The 21468-nt window shown below is 42.7% G+C and overlaps 1 protein-coding gene and 1 long non-coding RNA gene across 2 annotated transcripts; one reads left to right on the top strand and one right to left on the bottom strand.

The window, feature by feature from the left end:
• Positions 1-9854: 9854 nt before the first annotated feature.
• Positions 9855-20702, bottom strand: lyrm9 (LYR motif containing 9). The gene is made up of 3 exons (XM_063205239.1): positions 20483-20702; positions 12560-12652; positions 9855-10269 (listed from the first exon to the last, which is right to left on the bottom strand). Exons 1-3 carry the CDS (start codon positions 20657-20659, stop codon positions 10252-10254), a joined length of 288 nt encoding a protein of 95 aa, XP_063061309.1. The 5' UTR covers positions 20660-20702; the 3' UTR covers positions 9855-10251.
• On the top strand, positions 15559-18600 carry LOC134454304 (uncharacterized). Its single transcript, XR_010035823.1, has 3 exons — positions 15559-15623; positions 16975-17077; positions 17792-18600. It is a non-coding gene; the product is annotated as an uncharacterized LOC134454304 (long non-coding RNA).
• Positions 20703-21468: the final 766 nt, after the last annotated feature.

The raw sequence follows: 21468 nt of genomic DNA, 5'->3' as shown, positions 1-21468 counted from the left end.
GAGCAAAAAGTCCCATGAAACAAAACATGGCAAGAGTGCCAGACTATAGCATAACAGCTTCTGAGCCACTACTCCCATTCAGTTCTGAGACACAACTGTCTCCTATGCTGCTCACCTCACACTGAGGCTCTGAGCCATTATCAAACAAACAGCCCCTCCCCTCAGGTAAGACCATTCAGCAAAATAAATCAATCAACTCGATAACAATACTTGAAGCCCAAAATAACAAACCAAAGAAATACAAACAAAATACATTTACAACCAAAATCATTTTCTTTAGCCGAAAATCCTTTCTATGCACAATAAAATACATTCTAAACATTCCCAGTAAAACCACCCCTGCTAAAAATGGTTTGCCCCGCTGAACTGTGGGCAACCCACTATAAATGCACAGTGGAACATTCCCTCTGGTTCTCTAACCAAGGAAGTGCCTGCAGCTGGTAAGTTGGTGAGTAACTGACACAGAAATGTTTACTTTACAATCTTTTAACTTAATAAACTTTTTATGATATCAAATGTGGTGATTCTTTAACCTTAGAAATCAGTAACCAGCTGAGAATTGAGAAATGTATAACGCTATGAAATGCGCGTTTTGAAACGTGGTAAAAATGGGTCATTGAAACATAAGAAATGCCGGTAGGCCTTTCCCTGCACTCCATGTTACAATGCTAGGTAAAAGTTATGGCAAATGAAGGTGGTTAATGACTGAACAATGAACCTGGGAATGAAAACAGTGTACAGATGAATGAAAAGTGAAACACAGTCGGCGTCAGTGCAGCATGGTTGAAAGTGCCGGCTTAATTGCTGCCTGTACGCTATTGGTTGCGCGAGCGTCACAGCTCAGTCTGTGACATTTCCCCCACCCTTCTGAAGATGGCCCCTCTGGTGGCCTAAAAAGTCAGCATTAGTGTTCCCATATATGCACAGTACTTCAAAGTCAAATGGTTGCCCTGCACTTAATACTTTGGCAGGGGGCAAACAGAGCTCTTATGACCTTCCTGTCCACAATTGTAGCAAGAAATGTTCTGGGGTCTAGCACGGTCTGCAGGGGGTGGGGCTCTATTATGGCCATGACTAATGTCAGTACCAGAGCCAACTCCCCTCCCAAACGATTTACCCCGGCTGCTCTGCTCCAGCACTCCAGCGTACCGGAAGCCTCTGGGACCTCTGTGCGCAGCCACGTAGCTCTCCACTAGTTAGCGGCCCTCTGCTGTGGTCTTCGGGTTACGCTCCCTGACCCAGGTCCTCACATCGGGATACAGCACGCGTAGATACTGCTCGAGCACCAGAGTCTCCATCAAGTCTTCTTTGCTGCTCTTCTCATAGCTGGTCCACTTGTAGAACAAGTCCTTCAGACGGAGGTGCAACTCTTGCGGTGTCTCAGTCGGACTGGTCTCCAGGGCTCTGAACTGCTGTCTGTATGTCTCAGTGTTTATTTCATACTTTTTCAACACTGCCTCCTTCAGGCGGTCCGTAGTCGTCGTGTCAGCAGGGTTCATGGCCACGAAAGCACTGCGGGCCTTTCCAGTCAGCAACGGGATGAGGTGCACGGCCCAGGTCGCTCGTCGCCAGCCAAAAGCTGTGGCTAGCCTTTCGAAGGTCGTCAAGTAGTGCTCGATATTGTCACCTTCCAGCTTAGACATCTTCGGTGGACGCCCCTCGGTGGTCAGAGTGGTCACTCGCTGTGCCGATTCCGCCGTTGAACTTGAAGATTCACGGGGTGATGTTGGTTCAGGCGTTGAAGTGCCCTCGGGTGGTGGTGGGGGTGTGGCTCGGCCCGACTCCATGTCCAGCTGGAGCTGCGTCACCTGATGAGTCAGGACCTTGACCTGCTGGGCTTGCACGGACGCACCTCTCTCCATTCTCTCATCTCTGGCACGTTGGACTTCCAAAAACGACTGGAACATAGTAGCAAGTCGCCCGATGGCTGGATCTGCTGTGGCAGGCTGAGGCGTCGGTGCTCCCGTCTCAGTGGCGCCCCCTGTTGCTCCATCTTCCTTGCCTTCAGCAGTCTTCTTCCTGGTTGCCATCTTGTCAGCTGCTTCGGTTGGTCTTCTCTCCGTCTCGGTTGGTCTTCTCTCCGTCTCGGTTGGTCTTCTCTCCGTCTCACTCCGCTACCCCAAGCTTCTGACACCACATGTAGCAGGATGACCGGCGACGGAGTGGAAAAGAGACAGTTTTCTTCCCAAGGGACAAGCTTTTCTTTCTATTTTTCTTCTTTTTCAAATTTTCTTAAAAGTGCACTTACAGGGCTTCAAAAATGAGCAAAACAAAGTTGAGCAAAAAGTCCCATGAAACAAAACATGGCAAGAGTGCCAGACTATAGCATAACAGCTTCTGAGCCACTACTTGCATTCAGTTCTGAGACACAACTGTCTCCTATGCTGCTCACCTCACACTGAGGCTCTGAGCCATTATCAAACAAACAGCCCCTCCCCTCAGGTAAGACCATTCAGCAAAATAAATCAATCAACTCGATAACAATACTTGAAGCCCAAAATAACAAACCAAAGAAATACAAACAAAATACATTTACAACCAAAATCATTTTCTTTAGCCGAAAATCCTTTCTATGCACAATAAAATACATTCTACACATTCCCAGTAAAAACCACCGCCTTGCTAAAATGGTTTGCCCCACTGAACCACCCCACTATAAATACACAGTGGAACATTCCCTCTGGTTCTCTAACCAAGGAAGTGCCTGCAGCTGGTAAGTTGGTGAGTAACTGACACAGAAATGTTTACTTTACAATCTTTTAACTTAATAAACTTTTTATGATATCAAATGTGGTGATTCTTTAACCTTAGAAATCAGTAACCAGATGAGAATTGAGAAATGTATAACGCTATGAAATGCGCGTTTTGAAACGTGGTAAAAATGGGTCATTGAAACATAAGAAATGCCGATATGCCTTTCCCTGCACTCCTAGGACCAATGCTGGGTAAAAGTTATGGCTAATGGTGGTGATTAATGAATGAGCAATGAACCTAGGAATGAAAACAGTGTACAGATGAATGAAAAGTGAAACACAGTCGGCGTCAGTGCAGAATGGTTGAAAGTGCCGGCTTAATTGCTGCCTGTACGCTATTGGTTGCGTGAGCGTCACAGCTCAGTCTGTGACAACCACTCATTTTCGACACGAAAGAAACGTTATTTTAGCTTTTGTGCAAAACTGTGTTAGAGACTACACGTGCGCCTCGCATATCTGATGTAAACCGAGGCACAGCCAACCCTACCGCTGCACCGTGGCTTAAGTGGCTGCGCGTCAGACATGAGACGTCTGTTGTGTAGTCCAAATAATTACATATGTAGTCCAAATAATTACATATTACACACACAACTCAAAAATCGCTTGCCAAGTGAAGTCAACAAGCAACCATTGGTTGTTATTAATTCTGTGGCACAGCATATGTGTGATCGACGGGGAAATGCGAGGTGGGTCGGAAAATAGCTTTGATCAGTCCATTACAGCCCAGTCAAAAGTGTTTGCGTTCCCAACCCCACAAGCCGCCCGGAAGGGGTGGAGACTTAGGTGCCCCATTGGAAGCATCAGGGAAGCATGCAATAAGCCCATACGACTTTGTTGCTGTCGACCAACATTGACGGAAGCACGTGAGGGAGAACTTGTTGTCACGATGTGGGTGTTGTTAAATACAGCGCATTTGCAGTCGGCCACAAATATGAACGAGACGATGAGCTCGCACCGGTTTGCTCTACTAACACACCACGTGTGAGGAGTGGGGGGACAGGCAGTGAGGAGGAGCTGAAGTGGGGACCTGCGCAAACTTGTGTAGAGGTGTGAGACAAGACCCATATACACACGTGAGTGAGTTGTTGACCAACCAGTTCATGGGCGCGTGACCTCGGAGGCAGTCCGCCGACGAGCGTTGAAGGGGATAAGCAACTGCAGAGGTTGCAAGATCTGACTGCAGCCGCATTCATCCCGCGATAGTTTTACACCATGTGACATGTCACCTCGTCAACGCAACGTCGACGAAATTTCGAAGTTTGACAGGAAATCTAACCGTCATGCAGCATTTTCCATCCAGGGTGCATTGCTGTCTAAATGCGCATGCATGCGTTGACACATGTCGAATGCACCTAATATCACTTCCGCGAGGGTCGGAGTGTGGAACAGGTCATAGGACAGCGTGAATGTTTGTCAGCTGTCCTTAATTACCCCCAGCAATTACTGCTGACCAACAGCTGCCGTTAATTTGGCCACAAATTATCCATCATGGTGTCGCCCCCACTGACCATGCGCAAGGGAGTACGGCAGTTGTATCCAAAGAGGCTTGAGACAAGAGGGCTTACTCACGTCATAACAGCGTAGTAGGAAATGATGGCGAGGGGAGTACGGAAATGTTATTCACTGTGGAACAGGTCATAGGACAGCGTGAATGTCTGTCAGCTGTCCTTAATTACCCCCAGCAATTACTGCTGACCAACAGCTGCCGTTAATTGACCACAAATTATCCATCATGGTGTCGCCCCCACTGACCATGTGCAAGGGAGTACGAAAATTGTATCCATCGCACCCACTGACCAATGACCATGCTCAAGGGAGTTAATTTTCCATCCACTCGTGTCCTCAGGCAACGCCCCCGTACTACACCGTGGCCAATGCATTTCCCCCCTAGAGATTGTTCTTCTCTGTCGAATTTCTTTGGTTGTATCCATCGCACCCACTGACCAATGACCATGCGCAAGGGAGTTGATTTTCCATTCACTCGTGTCCTCAGGCAACGCCCCTGTACTACACCGTGGCCAATGCATTTCCCCCAGAGAGATTGTTCTTCTGTTGAGTTTTTTTGGTTTTCACTCAGCCAATCTGGGCTACGATTCTCGAAACCTTCGTTGCTAACAAACTTAGCAACTAACGACTCAGGTGCGACAAAACTGTTTCTGGAACACTTCGTTCGGACTTACAAAGTCCCAGTGTTTACAAGTAATGTAGTTAGTCGTTCGTCCGGTGCTGAAGCGAACGACTCAGGTGTTACTGCAAAACGAAGTAGGGGCTGTTCGTCAGTACTACTGTCGGATTTGGAACGAATAGCATGGTTAGCTAGTTCACCTTTGTTTTGGGAAGCACATCACTCTTGCTCGTGGTTTGGGGCGGGTTCAGGCAGAGTTCAAGCAACATCGATCGATTACTGCCACCAAGTGCACTCAGCCTCTGACCCATACTACACCAAATGTCTAGTCATGTTACGAACAGGGCTGGAAAAAAAACCCACCAACACAGTGTTCAAATATGGAAAAAACATTGTCCAAATATAGCCTAGTAGGAAATTCTATGTTCCACTATCGTGCTTCACGAGCTCCGATCAATCAAAGCTGCGCCAAAAAAGAACCCTGTTTGATTACCATCGGGATTTGAACCCACACCAAAAGCAGCATCTCGCATGAATGCAGAGTATTTAATCGCTCACCTATCTCCACACATTACAAAACCAATAGCATATTTTGATTACACTCCAACAAGCATAGGCTACATGGAAATACATATAAGTTGCCATTGCGAAATGCGCTGTTCACTTTTTTTTTTTTTAAGGCACCAGTGTGCGGTGATCCTTCTTGTTTTCCTTGCATTGTAGGCTATGCCTTAGTCCACAAGAACTCCAAACTACATCGTAGGCTACAACAAGTTCAAAAATGGACATTATGCAACTGCCCTAGTCTGTTGAAATAGTGCGGAAAGGCGAGCGTGATGACAAGAACTGGACACTTGTTCGCGTTACTAGTGCTTTATATGTGACTATATAATCCATCTATACTTTTAATTGTATTTTTAAAAGAATAAATTAATTCTATTTTGGTTAAAAATCACATTTTAGTCGTGTCCCCAGGTTTTGACTCAGTGCTGTTACCCATGTATATCCCGCCCCCTAAAAATTTGGGACCCTCCCACTAGTGACATTTTCACCCGGAAGTGACATCATTTAGATCTCCTAAATCCAATGGGAAGACCAAAAGCAAGTTCTCTCGTGCACTTTTCTTCATATTTGATGATATTGCAGTTGAGTCAGGGGGGGGGGGGCAATCTAAAAACTCTTTCATGTTACCTTAATTATCTTTAGATAGTGTTTGATGACAACAAAAGTGAAATGTTCACTTAAATGTGAAGAATGTGCTCTGTGCAAAAAAAGTATTAGCATGGATGCCATGTGGTCAGATTTCACACAATTGCTAATTTCTTGCTAATTCCTTATTGCTGTTACCCTAATTGCTGTTACTCAAATAACAATGTGTTATGGTAACAACTGTTATAAATTAAATGAATTATCCTGAGATTGCCCAGTGCTCTTTTTGAATGCTTAAATGTGTACATTAACAAATTCTATGTTGAAATTGAATGAAATTTGAAGTTTATTTTTAAGGTTTTTCAACCAGCAAATGGCACTCTTTTGGCGGAATCACCCTTGTGTCGGACTTCGTTCGGACTTGGGCTACTTGGTCCGAAGGCTAATTTTGGTCGGATTCGAGAAACCCACCCCTGGTCTCAACCAGCTGATCCTAATCAGCAGAGGTGCATCTTGCCACTAGGCAAGGCAGGCAGCCGCTTGGGGCCCCCAAGCCCCTAGATAGTGAATAACAGCCCACAATTTACCACAGTAGTGGCGATTTTGGTTCAAATGCTCATTTTTTTGCATTTTCGCTTGGGGCCCCACCTGACCCTAGAATCGCCTCTGCTAATCAGCACAACTTCTTACAAAGGTGTGTGACCTAAATATGTGAAATGACACAGCAGGAATGGCAGGAATTGCCCAGTGGATGCATTCCAATATGCGGACTCCCGTCCTCCACTTGTGCTTGTGACTTCACGTTGTGCTGATGCCCCGCCTCCGTGGAGGAAAACAATAAAGTTGCCCCACTGTCAGCCTAGCCTAACAATTTTTGGGGGAATGTTCTTCATGCACCATCCCAACTGCAAATGAGAAAATGTCAACAGAACTTTCTGAACCCTGAATTTCCTGAATTTCCCCCTGGGGACACTGGAACCAACTTAAGGAAGAAAAATCTGCACTCACAAACTGCGTCTCATTATTTATTTATATTACCACCATGTCCAAAAAGCAAACGCATTTCGGCTATCAAGCCTTCATCAGGGCGTGCGGATTTTTCTTCCTTAAGTTGATACATTTTATCTCGCACCCAAAGACTTTCGTTTTTCCAAGAAGTTGAGCGCGTCCTTTGCCAAAACTTGACACTGGAACCAAACCACTGTAGTAGACCAGCCAAGACTGGTCTGCCTGGCAGTGAGAGACATTGAAACCTGTGACAACATTTTAGTGATCTATATGAGCTATTCTGACTGCAACAGCCAAATGCATTATCATTAAAATCTGAGTTGGAGGCCTGCCTTTGAGGCATGAGGACTGATAACATTGAGAAGGGGGCAGGCCCCTGTATACCCTAAGGCCAATCCAGCCTTGCCAGGCTGTGCCCTCCTTGTGACGCAACACCTTCAGCGTTGCTCCTAGTCAGGCCAAGGGCAGAACCCCTCCCACTTTGTCGGGACGCAGACAACCATTCGCAAACTAAGCGAGGCAGGTCAACCATGCCGTTTGAAGAAATGTTCATTGTTGTGCTCTTGGTCAGACCAAGTCTCGAGGAGAGTTGAAAGTCGATGATAATCAGGCTAAATCCAGCCATTCCAGTTGTCCCTCATTAACAGAGCCGTCAGAAAGTTCAAATAAAAACTCACCTTTGACACAAAAGGTCCTAAGGCAGTTAGAGCAGAATGCTGCGGTAGCAGACACTAGGAATTCCAGACCTTAACCCCACTCATGATGCTATCTGAACACGTAGTTACATTACATGTTCGTCCAAGTCTCTGCCCATTGGTCAGACAGCCCATTAGTCCGACAGCCCATGAGTCAGACAATAAGCCATAGAAGGGAATAACACTCAGGCTACTGGGGTAGGCTACACGTGGGCACGTCTTTTCAGACAAAAACATGCCTTTTCTAATCGTTAGGGTTAGGAATTGTTTTGGTTTGGGCATAGTTTTAACTTTACAGTTAACTTAAAAGTGGATATTTACAAAATTATGATGCTGAAATAATTATATACTGAAAAATGCGTCTAAAAATGTAGCTACATTTCTGTCTGTGACTTTTGAACAGTATGCACACTTATGAACATATTGGTATCCCTACAATCCTTGGACTAAGTCAAATCCAATCTATGAGGTCATGTCAACCAGAAGAGAATTTCCACCATTTTACATTTGGTAAAAATCATTAAAATGCTTGTTTTCCACAAATTTACTCAGATTTCCAAAAGACTTGGTACAGATGATCTGTGGACTACTCTGCAGAGACCCCTTAAAGGGATTCATTACATCCCATACTGTTTGGCCTTGACAGCCAATCAAACGTGTCTGAAAGTCGCATAACATGGGGTCAATTCGAAATGGAAGGCAGTAACTCGATGATGTCGAGCTACCAGAAAACCTGCAGTGGAAAAGAGCCTATAGTGTATAATATACAGATCCTGGAACATTGACATGTTATGTAGAAAGTACCAAATTTCAACTGATTTGATGTGACCCGAATTTCTTTCTTTTTTTCTGAAGAAAATTGTGATTTTATTACAATATTCTAATTATGTGAATTCAATTCATGTTTTTTTGGAGCTGTACGGCCAAAATACGTAAAAATACACAATTTAATGATTGGAATAGTTCAACATGCGGGCAATGTATCTATCTACAGAATCCATGAAATTTAAACATTATTGATGGAATTATGGAAATAAATCAACTTTTTCATGACATTCTAATTAAATGGCCAGGATCTGTATGACTATAAGTTAACTTCGTCGTTGAGCCAGCTTGGCTGCTGGAGTCACCAGCCACCACACCTCCTCTCAGCCTCGCCGTCTCTGCGGACCCGGCTATGGCGTCTTGCAACGCTGCCAGCGTGATCACCTATCTCCCTCACCCATGGCATCTCCGCGTCCCCATCCGTGGCGTTTCATCGCCCTTCTGTGAAACTTCACCTGCTTGTTTCGGCTGTCTCCCTCAACCGAACTTGCCACCACAATGGGAGGCTTTGGGTTTTCGGAATCCCCAGGCCATTTCACCGCTGCCAACTTCACCACACCATACAGCTCCCACTTCCATTGACATAACCTTCCACTACCGTCTGTTTTGTTCTGTTGAGTCTCAGTATGTCTTTGTAATGTTTTTTTTTATGTTATATGTAAAGCGTCTTTGAGTGCCATGAAAAGCACTATATAAAACTCATGTATTATTATTAGTGTCATTAACTTCCCTTATATGACTAATAATGAATTAGAAGAAATATTTGTTTAACCAGCAGTGCTATAGTTTCAGCTTGCTGGCAAGTGCAGGACGATGGGAACATTAATTTAATACAATTAGAGATTTATGTTTCAGTGCAAGGGTTTGACTAAATGGCATGTCATAGGTCCCAGAAGAGGAAAGTGTTTGCGATGTTTGATGATCGGATCTGAATATGCCCATAGATCACATTGTTACATAACAGGTCTGACATTTTCTCTGCAGAGGAATGTTTCATTGAAAACCTGGCGTTGCAAAAAGAGTCATTGCCTGGCATTGCAAAAAGTTCTCATTAGTACACAACCGCTATTAATGCACTCTCTGCGGAGGAGGTGAATCACATCAAATGAATGCCTTCTAATTAGGTGGTGAGTGTGAAGTGTTGACATTGGATGAGTAGCTATTGGATGAGTCTCGTTTTGTCTCCGAGTTCTCATGAATTCACCTGCTCGCCTGATCCAGTATCGCAGCATTCTTCACTGCTCCGTCTCTACACAGGGCAAGTCACATTACTGAATTTCACTCTCACTGAACTAGATGTGAAGTTTTTTTTTTTTTTTAATTGCTGGCTTAACCCTATAGGGTCTAAGACACCCCCCAATTACAACTTGACTTTTATTTTCAAGGAGTAAATAATGGTATTTATTTGCACAAACAATATACACACTACAACCTACGAAATGCATACACAACATACAATTTAACATATCAACAATTCACACTAGTACATACAGTAATGTCTGAATGGCTATGGTAACATACAATTGTGCGTATGCTTTTTGTGTGCATGTTGGATTGAACCCACCTAACACACAATAAAAAGAAGCAATGGAGGGATATTGCCTGTATCCCTCTTTGGCTGGTATGGTTCAACATCTGTGCAAATCGCCATAGTGGACTGTCCTGAATCCATCTCTTCTTCCACTGATATCAAAGGTCACTTCTTCTTGGTGTACTAGCATTGAAAAAAACAAAGATTGCATCAGTCACTGAAGTTCTTTTCAATACCATACATTGCCAAAAATGTGCAGGAAAAACCCATCCAAATGCCCCTTTTGAATCAGCACTAGAGACTAGGAGCGCTATATTCTTCCAGTCTCAGTCAGCGCATCTGCAACGTTCCTCAGAGAGGGGAATGAACAGCTCCAACACGGAGGCAAATGTTCATTTTGAAACATGCGCAGCAACCCAATATCCACAACGAAGACGTGTTTGTGCAAACATGAAATAGTGGTACCGTCGCGACAAACTTGCTCTGAGGCTGTTATTTTAAACCTCGCCGAGTTTCCCCTATTATTTCAATGCGCCTCCTACCCCGACGTTCGTTGTCTGTTCTTTTTGTGATTTTCGCTATATTTCTTGTTTATTTAGACCTAACAATATGAGTAGGCAGTCCGTAAGCAAATCATGAAGATAAGATTTGTGGATTTAAATCAGTCACACCAGGAGAATGTGAACGGCTGAGACCGCTACAGGGGAAAACAGAAGCATGGCGACTCATAACTCATAAGAATCAATGTATGGGCGTTCATAAACGACTTTAAAGTGCGCAGAATTGCAACTTGTTCCAGTCGAGGGTATCGGGGAGGGAGAGAGAGAGAGAGAGAGAGAGCGCTGCTTTCACCGGGAACTTGTGCATCTGTTCATGCTCTTTTGCTTTTTGCTGATGTTGAAATGCCTTTAACAGGGCTGATTTGGGTTTTGACTGACAATTAGCTAGTAACAACGTGCATTTTGTTGAAATAAGCTGTCTAAGTAATAATTTGTGAATTAACAATACCCCACCAGTAGGTTATTTTACATCACAACATGGATAGGCCTATAAGCCATTCAGTGTGCTTGAGAAAGATAAATAACAGAAAATATTAAAGAAAGACTATATAACTTACCCTAATAATAAATACAAAAAAGCCTATTTAGAGCCTATTGTGCTCCATGAGGATGTAATTGAAAACACATGTATATCCCCCGCCGTGACGCTTTTAAAATGTGAAGGGGTGTAGGCACATTTTTATTGCATTTTTACGTCCTTATATTGTTTGACACATTTCTTCTTGGAGCAGGCGTCAATCTTAATTAGGCCTATTGAAACCTCTGAGGGTGCTGGCCCAAATGTTAAATTCAATGTTTCAAGAGGCCACACCTTGCATAGCAGTGTTTTTTATTGCACATTATATTGTTTGAAAATGCCGAGAGACAATATTATCGATTATCGCAATAATTCCTTGTTATCGTCATCGTCTGGCAAAAATTGTTATCGTGACAGGCCTAGGTCCGGGCATTGTAAATAACCATGAGGTTGGAACAAATGAAAAGATACTGTATATGTGTGCTATCTGTGGTCATACAGTCGGGGGATTGGTTTGGCCCTCATTTGCAACGTTTCAGAATTTGGCCCTTGGGGGGGAAATAATTGGAGACCACTGCTGTAGAGTTTGACTGAGTTCAGTCTGTGAGATCAGTGAATCGGCTGAATTAAACATGTGTCAGAGTTGTATCTTTAGGGTCCCCTCCTTTCATCTTCCCCTTTTTCTTGTTTATCCAGCGATAAGACCCATTCACCACCAAACAAACATGCATTCAACCCTCAAGACATTTAGAAACAATAGGTAGAAACTACATTGTGATGCTACTATTCCACTTCTGAATGAAACCAGCCACTGCCTTTTTTTCTGACTCTGTGAAGGAGCGAGGAGTTGAGACCTCAGGTCAGACCTACAGTATGGTGGAGCAGGGCAGGGGTGAGTTTCTCAAAAGAGAAGTTGTTAGCCTGTTAGCAACTTCGGTAGTTGCCAATGGGAAAATGCATTGAAAACAACAAAGTAGCTAATGTAGTAAGCAACTTTGGTTTTGAGAAATTCACCCCAGACTTGCAATGTTGACTACTTAGAAACTTGGGTGGGCCAAGAGAAGAGCTTACTTTCACGAGTGAAACACTGTTGTCAGAATGCAAAACCTCGATTGTTAAATCGCAGCCCAGTGTTTCCATGTCCAATTCATCTACTTTCAGTTGCCCATGACTTGGAAAGTTAAGATCGCTCTTCACAAGACTGTGTCCAAATGAATTCAACTCAAAAGGTTTTAAAGTAGTCTTACATTGTTCTAGTGTGCTCAGTGTGGATTTAGGGGTGAAGAAAATGATTAACTGATTAGATTTGTAGGCCTAGTATTTATTTTTCGCCGATGGTTAATGCTATAGAAAGTTATGATGAGATGCCACTTAAATGAGAAGAGGACTAGCCCACCTTGTCCAGAATCCAGTCTGCATCTGCGATGCCTCGTTTGATCATGAGCTGTACCCGTTCTGCGTCGTCTTCATCCGCGTGGCTGTTAAAACTCTGAAACAAACAGAACACAAATTGTATGTAATTCCATGAAAGTCCAAGAGGGCTGGAGCAGGTTTCACCCAACAAGTTTTCCTTCTTTTAAGAGTGCTGACCAAAATATTGTAAAACTGAAAAATGAGAAAAGGTCGCACCATGCATAGTTTTTTTTTATTATTACACAGACGCGTTTCGGAAACGTGTCGACAAACGCCGAAACGTGTCTGTGTAATAAAAACCTATGCATGGTGCGACCTTTTCTCATTTTTCAATGTAATTCCATGAAGCCATCCCATAGCCTCCTTTACTTTAAAAAAATATATGTTTGGTCTTTTCGACTTTATTAGTGACAGGACAGTTTGAGAGAGAGAAAGGAAACGTTTGGGAGAGAGAGACAGGGGTCGGCAATCGAACCCAGGTAGGCCACCTAGTAGAGACGAATGCCCTACATTTAGCCACGGTAGGGCATAGCCGGGTCGGAATCGAGCCCAGGTCGGCCACATAGTAGACGAGTGCCCTACCATTTAGCCACGATAGGGCCCAGCTAAACTTTCCTAAGAAGCTTGGGGTCAAATAAGGACATGACTCCAGCAGTGCCATCATCATTATCACACCACAGAACTGAGTACCTAGTGTCTGTTTTAATTATCCTTTTTTGTACAGGGGCCTTGTAATTTTAAAACTGAATTTACCATGCTGTGTTTTGTCCCCTCGAAAATTCAAAGCTATACATTACATTATATTACATTACATTGCACTAAGCTGAAGCTTTCATTTATTCAAAGTGACTTAGTTATTATTTGTCAGGGTATTGGTTACAGTCTTGCTCAAGGGCACTTCACCCATGGATGGAAATGTAGGGAGAGGTCGGGGGGATTCGAACCTGCCACCCCTAGTTTGAAAGACCAACTCTCTAACCACTAGGCCACGGCTGCCCCAGTACATATGAACACCTATCTCTGCACTCGAGCAGCCTTTTAACCAGAGGTGGAAAGAGTACAGAAAATGTGTACTCAAGTAAAAGTATCTTTACTTTGCCTAAATTCTACTCAAGTACAAGTAAAAGTACCTATCTAAAAATCTACTCAAGTAAAAGTAAAAAGTACTTCACTTAAAATGTAATTTGAGTAAAAAGTACTTAGTTACTTTTAATTAGCTTTCCTCTTGAGAATGTCATGTTTATTTTTCTTGAATATCGTCCTCCATAACCTCCATCCCTTGCTTGGCACCAGCCATCATCCAATACATTGATACAAGATAGTAAAATAGTGGAAATGCTGTGTGCCATTCTGCACAATCTTTCATTTCTGGCGGATTGTGGCATTATTGTGCATGGCATTTTGTCTCTCAGTCATTTTTTTTTTTACTCAGTACTCAGGCCAGGTTCCAGTGTAATTGAGTAAAGTACTTGGGTCAAAATGTACTCAAGTACAAGTAAAAGTATTACTTTAAAAAATTACTTAAAAAGTACAAAGTATTCATAAAAGCTACTCAAGTACAATATTGGGTAAAAGTAAAAAGTTACTTTTCCAGCCCTGCTTTTAACTATACTAAACACATGCGTGCCTCACTTAAGGTCACGTTGTACGTTGTGTATCATTACTGTTGAAGAATAATATGTATTTACTTGTTTCAAGTTCGCTGGTGGTTGTCCATAGAAATAATACAATAGAATGGCCCATCAGCCTCTGGGCATGCGTCTGTACCACCGCCATCTTGGAACAGGGTTCTAATCAGGTATCTGTTCATTTACCATTATGGCCACACCAGTCGGTGATCACTTTGTAAAGTTGAAGGATATTTGTGCCGCTATGCTTGCAGCAACGAGAGGACGAAAAACAGCCAAAGAAGGTGTAACATGAGGTAAGGTGTTATCTTGTGATTTTGAATGTTATCGATATTAAGTTTCTGTGACAAACAACGGCATGATGTGTTTGCCTTGAGCAATGTTGTTAGCCTAGAGCTAATATCATTTCACAGTTGGTCCACTGAGGTAAATCAAGGACGATTTAACTGTAGGACATGATGACACTTGACATGCCCAATAAAGGCGATAGTTAAGACTCTTTTCTTTTCTTTTGTTTTGTTCCTGAATCAATATCTTTGGTGCTTTGTTCGGCGAAAATAACGTTGTGAGGCAAGCAACGCTAACGTTGGCCTGTACGAATCATATTAGTTCTACCTGTAGGTATTAGTCAAAAGCGCTTCCTGAGGAAAGTCAACGATGATTTAACTCGTGACACTTGTAAATGTCTAAAAGGGGTGATATTTGGGATATTTGTTTAGTCGTGAATTAATATTTATGGCGCCATGTTTGACGAACATGCGAAAATCTCGGATAGATCTCTAAATTTAAAGTTAGCTAACTAGTTGCAACAGTGTTTGTTGCAACGGACATTCCGTACGTGCCTCAGTTGATGTACACTTGAATATCAAATATTGTTTTTATGTACTATGATGTCCACATGTTTGTTCATTGTTTAAAAAGCCATTCAGGGAAGAATAAAAGTGACTAAAACACGGCAAGGATAACTTAAGTTTGTCAGGCGTGCTTGTTACAGTGCTTGTTGCAACATGTCAACAACAGCGTTCCCTAAACCTCAGTTGTACAATTTACGCTAACACCTTCAATTAAACATGTCTTTCATGTGCCTACCCTGTTGGTAAGTTTTGTTTTCAAGAAAGCGCCACGTAATTAACGTGGTTACACAAACATAAGGATCATGTACACATCTCGCACCAAATGTTGCTATTCTGCTTTGCACTGGAAGGATAAAGTTGATAAGGTTATTGCTACTACAACTTGTTCTGTGCAGATGGCCCTAAAGAAGGAGGAGGCGGGCATGGGGTCTGGCTTTGAAGAGAGAGAGAGAGATGTTTGTGCCAAAACAACGCTGATCTGATGCTGCCACTTACCTCCCGAGCAAACTGTTCGGCTGAGAGAGCCATCAATTTCAACTTCAACTTCCCCAAACACTTGTCCAAGGTTAGTCAAACAATTAGTTGCATGATATCTCATAATTAATCATGAGTTGTTCTTTCAGGCTCTACTAAGGAACATCATGTATGCATTTATAAGTAGATAACCTTGATGGTGTCATACTGTGTTTGCCTATGTGGGGATCTGGGTTCAGTGTTGCCAGCTGGAAAATGCTGAATTATTATTGTACCAAAACCTCAAAATTATCATTTTTGGGGACTGGGAGGAGATTATCGTACTAGACCCAAATTGTTGTTTCAAGGCATCAAAATGAACTGAATTACAACTCTGAAATGATTGTACATCATGCTTTTTTGATCAGTGAGGACAAAATTGACAATTATGGTACAAATACGATAATCATCATATATCTGGCAACACTGTCTGGGTTTCTCTCTCTCTCGCACATGAACACACGCGGACACACGCGCAAGGATGGATTACTGCAAGGGCCTACCGGGCCCAGGCCCAGGGGCCCAAGAGTCAAGGGGGCCCTGAAGCCCAATCCTCTAAATTTCCATTCTCATGTTGGGTAAAATCACACTTTTAACAACTCTATTTTCACATATTTTCAGGGGAAAAACACCTGAATGCCCAACAAAATAGGGTCTCTAACATCTGGAGGGGGCCCTTTCTTGTTGTCTGGCCCAGGGGCCCATGGAGTCATGATCCGTCCCTGCACACGCGTCACATGAAGTGCTGGCAGCAAGTGCACAGGTGGAGACATTTCCGCGGCAGAGGTGGAGGTGCTTTCAACAGGAGGACGGTGCACGCATGGCGTGCGTTGCAATATGCGACCTTGCCTCCTCCACTTGCTTCTCTCCTCGTACCAGGAAGTAATATGTCATGATGACATCACTGACAACAGCATTATATTTCAATATCTTGCAAAAGCTCAATTGTAGAGTCTTTTTCTCATTTGCAAGTGGGATGGTGAATGAAAAACAGTCCCTCAAAAGTTGTTGTGGCTAGGCTGACAGCTGGGAAACTTTATCGTTTTCTCCACAGAGGAGGGGCCAGGAGGCGGGACGAGGAGGAGGCAAGCGCAAGTGGAGGTGGAGAGGCAAGTCGCATATTGCAATGCACTCATGGTCTGGGGTTGTGCGTAGATTTAGGCACGTTTGATGCGCTTGATAAATGAGGGCCCTGAATCATTTGACTTGTTCTGAGTCGCATGACTGACTAGGAAGTTTTAAAGCATGACTTGTGAAGTTCTTACCACTCTCTTGCTGCAGCCATTTGCCACCATCACTTGATCCCCCTGTCATGCATATAATTAAGGATTACTGTACTGTGTTTTAACTGAGTAAATAATATGCATATTGGCTCCTAATGTTTTGTTTTGAACTTTTATTAGGGTAGTTCCAGTCCTGTGTTCCATTCTTCATGGAGGGCATGGGGTGACTGTCTGCGTTTGTGACCCTCCAGTCAGCATTGAGTTGACGGGCTACAGACACTTGGTAACTTTTCTTATTTGATTTCTGATGTTTTTAGTGTTTTATATTGGAATCTTCAATTGTATTAATGAAGCGAACCTTTTCATTTATGCATTCTCGGTATTTTTCGTGGATTTTCATTGTGTATTTTCATGGAGGGTATCAAAACTGTGTATGAACACATGTTTAAGTATGTGCTTATCAAAAATATAATTCTAGCTGTTGTCCAACAGCAATGTCCGCTGTCTATCCACCTGATGTCAACACGCCACAACTGATGGCCCCACACATTTCAATAAGCTTATTTTTGTCTACTTTCAAGTAAATATGCCCAATCAGTCATGTCACTCTTAAATGAACGCCAGTCCTCCAAAAACTCACTAGAATTGTAGAACTAGAATTTTGAGGCCTAAAACCTAGTTGTAAACTCTTACCAATACAAGTATTTTACAGACATTTTCTTGATCTGATATTGAGTCACAGCCAGTTACTTGGAGAGGTCAAACCTATGTTGGAGGGAATCTGTGGCAGGGTTTCTTTGCTTTTACTTTTTGTACCACTGTTTCACCTAGATAACCAGCTTGACCAAGTGGCCCATTATCAGATCAAGGGTGTTTTACTTGAAAACAGACCAAAAAATAAGCTTGTTGAAACAAACATGTGAGGCCCTCAGTTTTGCTGTGTTGATGTCACTGTTTGGCATGTTTTTTAAAATGTGAATGTTTTTTAAATGCTCAGCAGTTGGAGAACAGGCTGTGAACTGCTGATATCCTGCGTCCTTCAGCACAGTGAGCGCCAGTGCCACAGATCAACGCAATGTTTGAGCTGCCACAGACACCTTCATCTTCTGGCCATCGAAGTCAACATGCCTTCTGATCACCTTGTTTTTGCTGCATGAAGACCCTCAGGATCCTGAACATTATTCAGATCAACAATATGTTGCCATTTAACTGTTCCAAAGGGACTGATGATAGGACCGTAAGCCTTGAGCATATTTTTAGCTAATTTCCTGATCAGGTAGATATCTTCCCCTGAGGAAAGGCGGGTAAATGAGGTCTTCAGAGGCTGTTCTTCTGGATTTTACCAGATATGTTTCGACGGTAGGGTCACAGGGATGTTGATGTGTCATGTGCTTTGAAATGAGCTGATGTTGTTATGGAGGTGTGCCCTCCCTGTCAATATTGACAGGTTGGTCACACTTCCTACTGAGTTATCCTTTTTGGATGGTGGTCCAGGGGTGTGACGGCATGTATGCCCCATCATCCCTGTGAACAAAAACCAGGGATGAGGGAGCATACGTGCTCTAACACACCTGGCCCACCATCCTAAGATGACCACTCTAACAGCAGGAGGTTTGACCAATATCAACAGGGAGGGCACACCTCCACAACAACGTCAACTGATTTTAAAGCACGTCACATCAACATCCCTGTGACCCTACCGTCGAAATGTCTGAAGTAACCTGGTTAATGGATGGTGGTGGCGGGGTTCTAATGTTGATTGTGTATATAGTTGTCTTTTTTCAATAAATTGAAGTGTGGTCAGGACTTGCTGTGTACTTTCATTGTCAAACTCTGCTTAAAGGATAACTCCAGCCAATTACATTTTCGGCTCAGCCCTTTCCGGGATCTGAGCTATTCTAATGGGGGCAGATTTTGTTTATCGCTGTTTGCTAGTTGTCTGATTTTGCATAACCTTTTGGATGTTTTGGGGAATAAAGCAAGATGTTGTTTTTATTATTATTTAGTGGGAGCATGTTGAAATTGGCTGGAGTTAAACTTTAAGCTTTCCTATTTTTTTTGTTTTTTAACGATTCACTGAAACCATTGTAAATATTTGGGAATAAAGTAGTCACAGCAATCTGTTGCATTGCTTAAATATTATGGTAATGGGATTACATTACTGATAACATATTTAGCTTATTACATTTCAAAAGTAACCTCACCAACCCTGTGTAGGCCTATGTAATATTTATTTCATGTGTGTAGATTTGTAAACATGCTGAATAGGATCAAAGGGTTTCAGGAAACTATGGATTTAACCTGTGATCACATTGTTGAAACTGGGCCCATAGGGCTTATTGCTAGAAATAAGACTTATTGTCCAGAAATAAGACACAACGGTGCTGTAGCTTGGTTAGTGCAGCCCTCAAATATTATAAGGCACCAAACAATAAACCAGCCTTCACTGTTGTGACTTGTGCAAATATTGCATTCGTGTAGGCCCTATACAATGATGGCACATTCAAGTGTAATGTAGCCTAATTTAGATAGTGTCCATAACGTAACCAATAGCCTACAACGGTAGGCTATACACTCATACACTAGATTACATTACATTGCTCTTCTTAGCTGACGCTTTTTACAGACGGGAATGAAGAAACTAATGATTCATTGTACATATTTTGTCCAAGTATAATGTAGGCCTACTTATTTGCTTGTGAAATGTGTATGTTTAATTTTCCCCCATGTAAACGTTTTCGAGGTAGGCTATGCCCTGTTCATCAGGAAGTCTCGTACAGCTGGTATGAATGGGAAAAAGGTAGTTGAGCATAAATGTAGGCTATGTTGACAAAAATGGTTTAACTATCAATTTTTCAGGGTAAGTAAATGACTAACAATTTGTTACGAACCAGGATTAAACAAAAACAGAAACCTCCGGTAGTCAAATATGTCAATTTATGCGGATTTAATCCCGCATGTTGTCTTGGTTCCGATAGACATTCATTCATTTCAAAGCAGCGCTCCGCGGTGCTTCCCATGTTTCAAGATGGCGGCCTGTTTGACGCAAGCGTTCCTATTGACCGCTCCATTCATGGGCCATTCTATTGTATTAGTTCGCTGGTGGTTGTCTACATCAGAATTCTGACCTGGGCCTAGCACTGAACTCTGAAGACACTTTCTAAACCAAGAAAGCAATAATAATAATAATTTTATTAATAATAATAATAATAATAATAATAATAATAATAAAACCTTGAAAACCCCTGAACTTTATCATAAGCATGTCAACGCCCATCTGTTCTAAACACGTGCATGTCCGGCGTTGCTCCAGTCTAGCACTAGCAGCACTTTTTCAATTTCGCTGGATGGTGCCACACGGCTTCCACTGTGGTCCTGTGCTTAGAAGTTTCGTTTTAAAAGGCAATTCGTTTACATGGACCGCTGTACAAAACAAGCCATATCATCCCTCCCAGATCCCATGATCCCAAATCATCCCCATAGCCTGGAAGAGACCCGCCTGCTCAATGGATGATACATTTTACATGATTCTCTGACTTTGTTAATGAGGAAGAGGAACACATGCTGCTTTCCATACAGAGTAGGCCTAAAGCAGATCATAGGACAAGAGAAATGGGTATGGCAGACATTAGATTCTTTTTTTAACGGAGGTCATTAGTTAACTGCAAAATATAAACACTGCGCTCACTTGTCTTACTGCATGGCGATAATGCTGTTGCATGGCTGTTGACGGCAAGAGTTTACAGCATCGTAAAAGGTAACGGTACAGCTGGACAGGTGTGTGGACCAGCTCTGCGCCTGGAAGAGGAGGCATAACACTGAAATAATAGCGGAGTCTGACTTTTCTGAGATGAACGTAGGACATGCGAGAGCTCGCCTCTCTTACATGAATGACATGAATCACCAACTTCCGGTTGTAAAGAAAATGCGGGTACCTTTTCAAAGTAAAAGTCCAAACCTTTTTCATGAATAGGCCTACTTACCACCGCCATCAAATTCTAAGTATTCATTATGACTGGGAAAATTGCACTTTTCATACATGAAAAGGGGGATCTTCTGCATGGTCCGCCATTTTGAATTTCTGCGAAAATGACTCTATTTGGACCATACTAGAAAATATTTGTTTATTACTTAGAAAACTGTCATGTAAAGATCAAATTTGGCAACTGGCAGCCCAGTTTCAATGAGCAGCATAGTTGCAGCACTCTTTTTGACCATTTCCTGCACAGTGTCCCTTTAAAACACACATAGGCCTACGGCACACACAACACACACACAACACCCACACACCCACACACACCCACACATTGCTGTATGTCTAGGCCTATCTGTAGGCCTATCTATGTGATGTCAACTTCCATCAAAAAAATAAAACGGTAGACTACTTCTTTTTCCTAGCATTATGATCATATGACTGATCTGATGCGAAAGGATAAACCTTAGAAGAAAAAAGAAACAATTGAGGTAGGTGTGTTTTAGGTAGCCAAGGTGTTTTAGGCACATTTCACCAGTTTTGAGCAGCTTGTTCTGACGGGTTTCATTTAGGAAGGAACAGGCTTGATTTTGTAGGTGTGTCCTTACATGTTGTGTATTTTTCACACAGCACTGCAGCCATATGCAGAGTTGATGCAAATTTAAAGAATGCCTCTACCTTGGCTCACTGTAGGCCTACAG

The sequence above is a fragment of the Engraulis encrasicolus genome, chromosome 8, assembly GCF_034702125.1.
Source record: "Engraulis encrasicolus isolate BLACKSEA-1 chromosome 8, IST_EnEncr_1.0, whole genome shotgun sequence".
Lineage (NCBI taxonomy): Eukaryota > Metazoa > Chordata > Actinopteri > Clupeiformes > Engraulidae > Engraulis > Engraulis encrasicolus.
The sequence above is the reverse complement of the archived record's forward strand: the minus strand, read 5'-3'. Positions and strand labels throughout refer to the sequence as shown.

Bases quoted from the DNA above. Each gene is read 5' to 3' on its own strand.
- lyrm9 (XM_063205239.1), bottom strand. From the start codon at position 20,659: ATGTCCTACGTTCATCTCAGAAAAGTCAGACTCCGCTATTATTTCAGT. The intron at 12,653-20,482 runs GTGAGCGCAGTG...TGTTTGTTTCAG, and splicing joins ATCGCCATGCAGTAAGACAA to AGTTTTAACAGCCACGCGGA.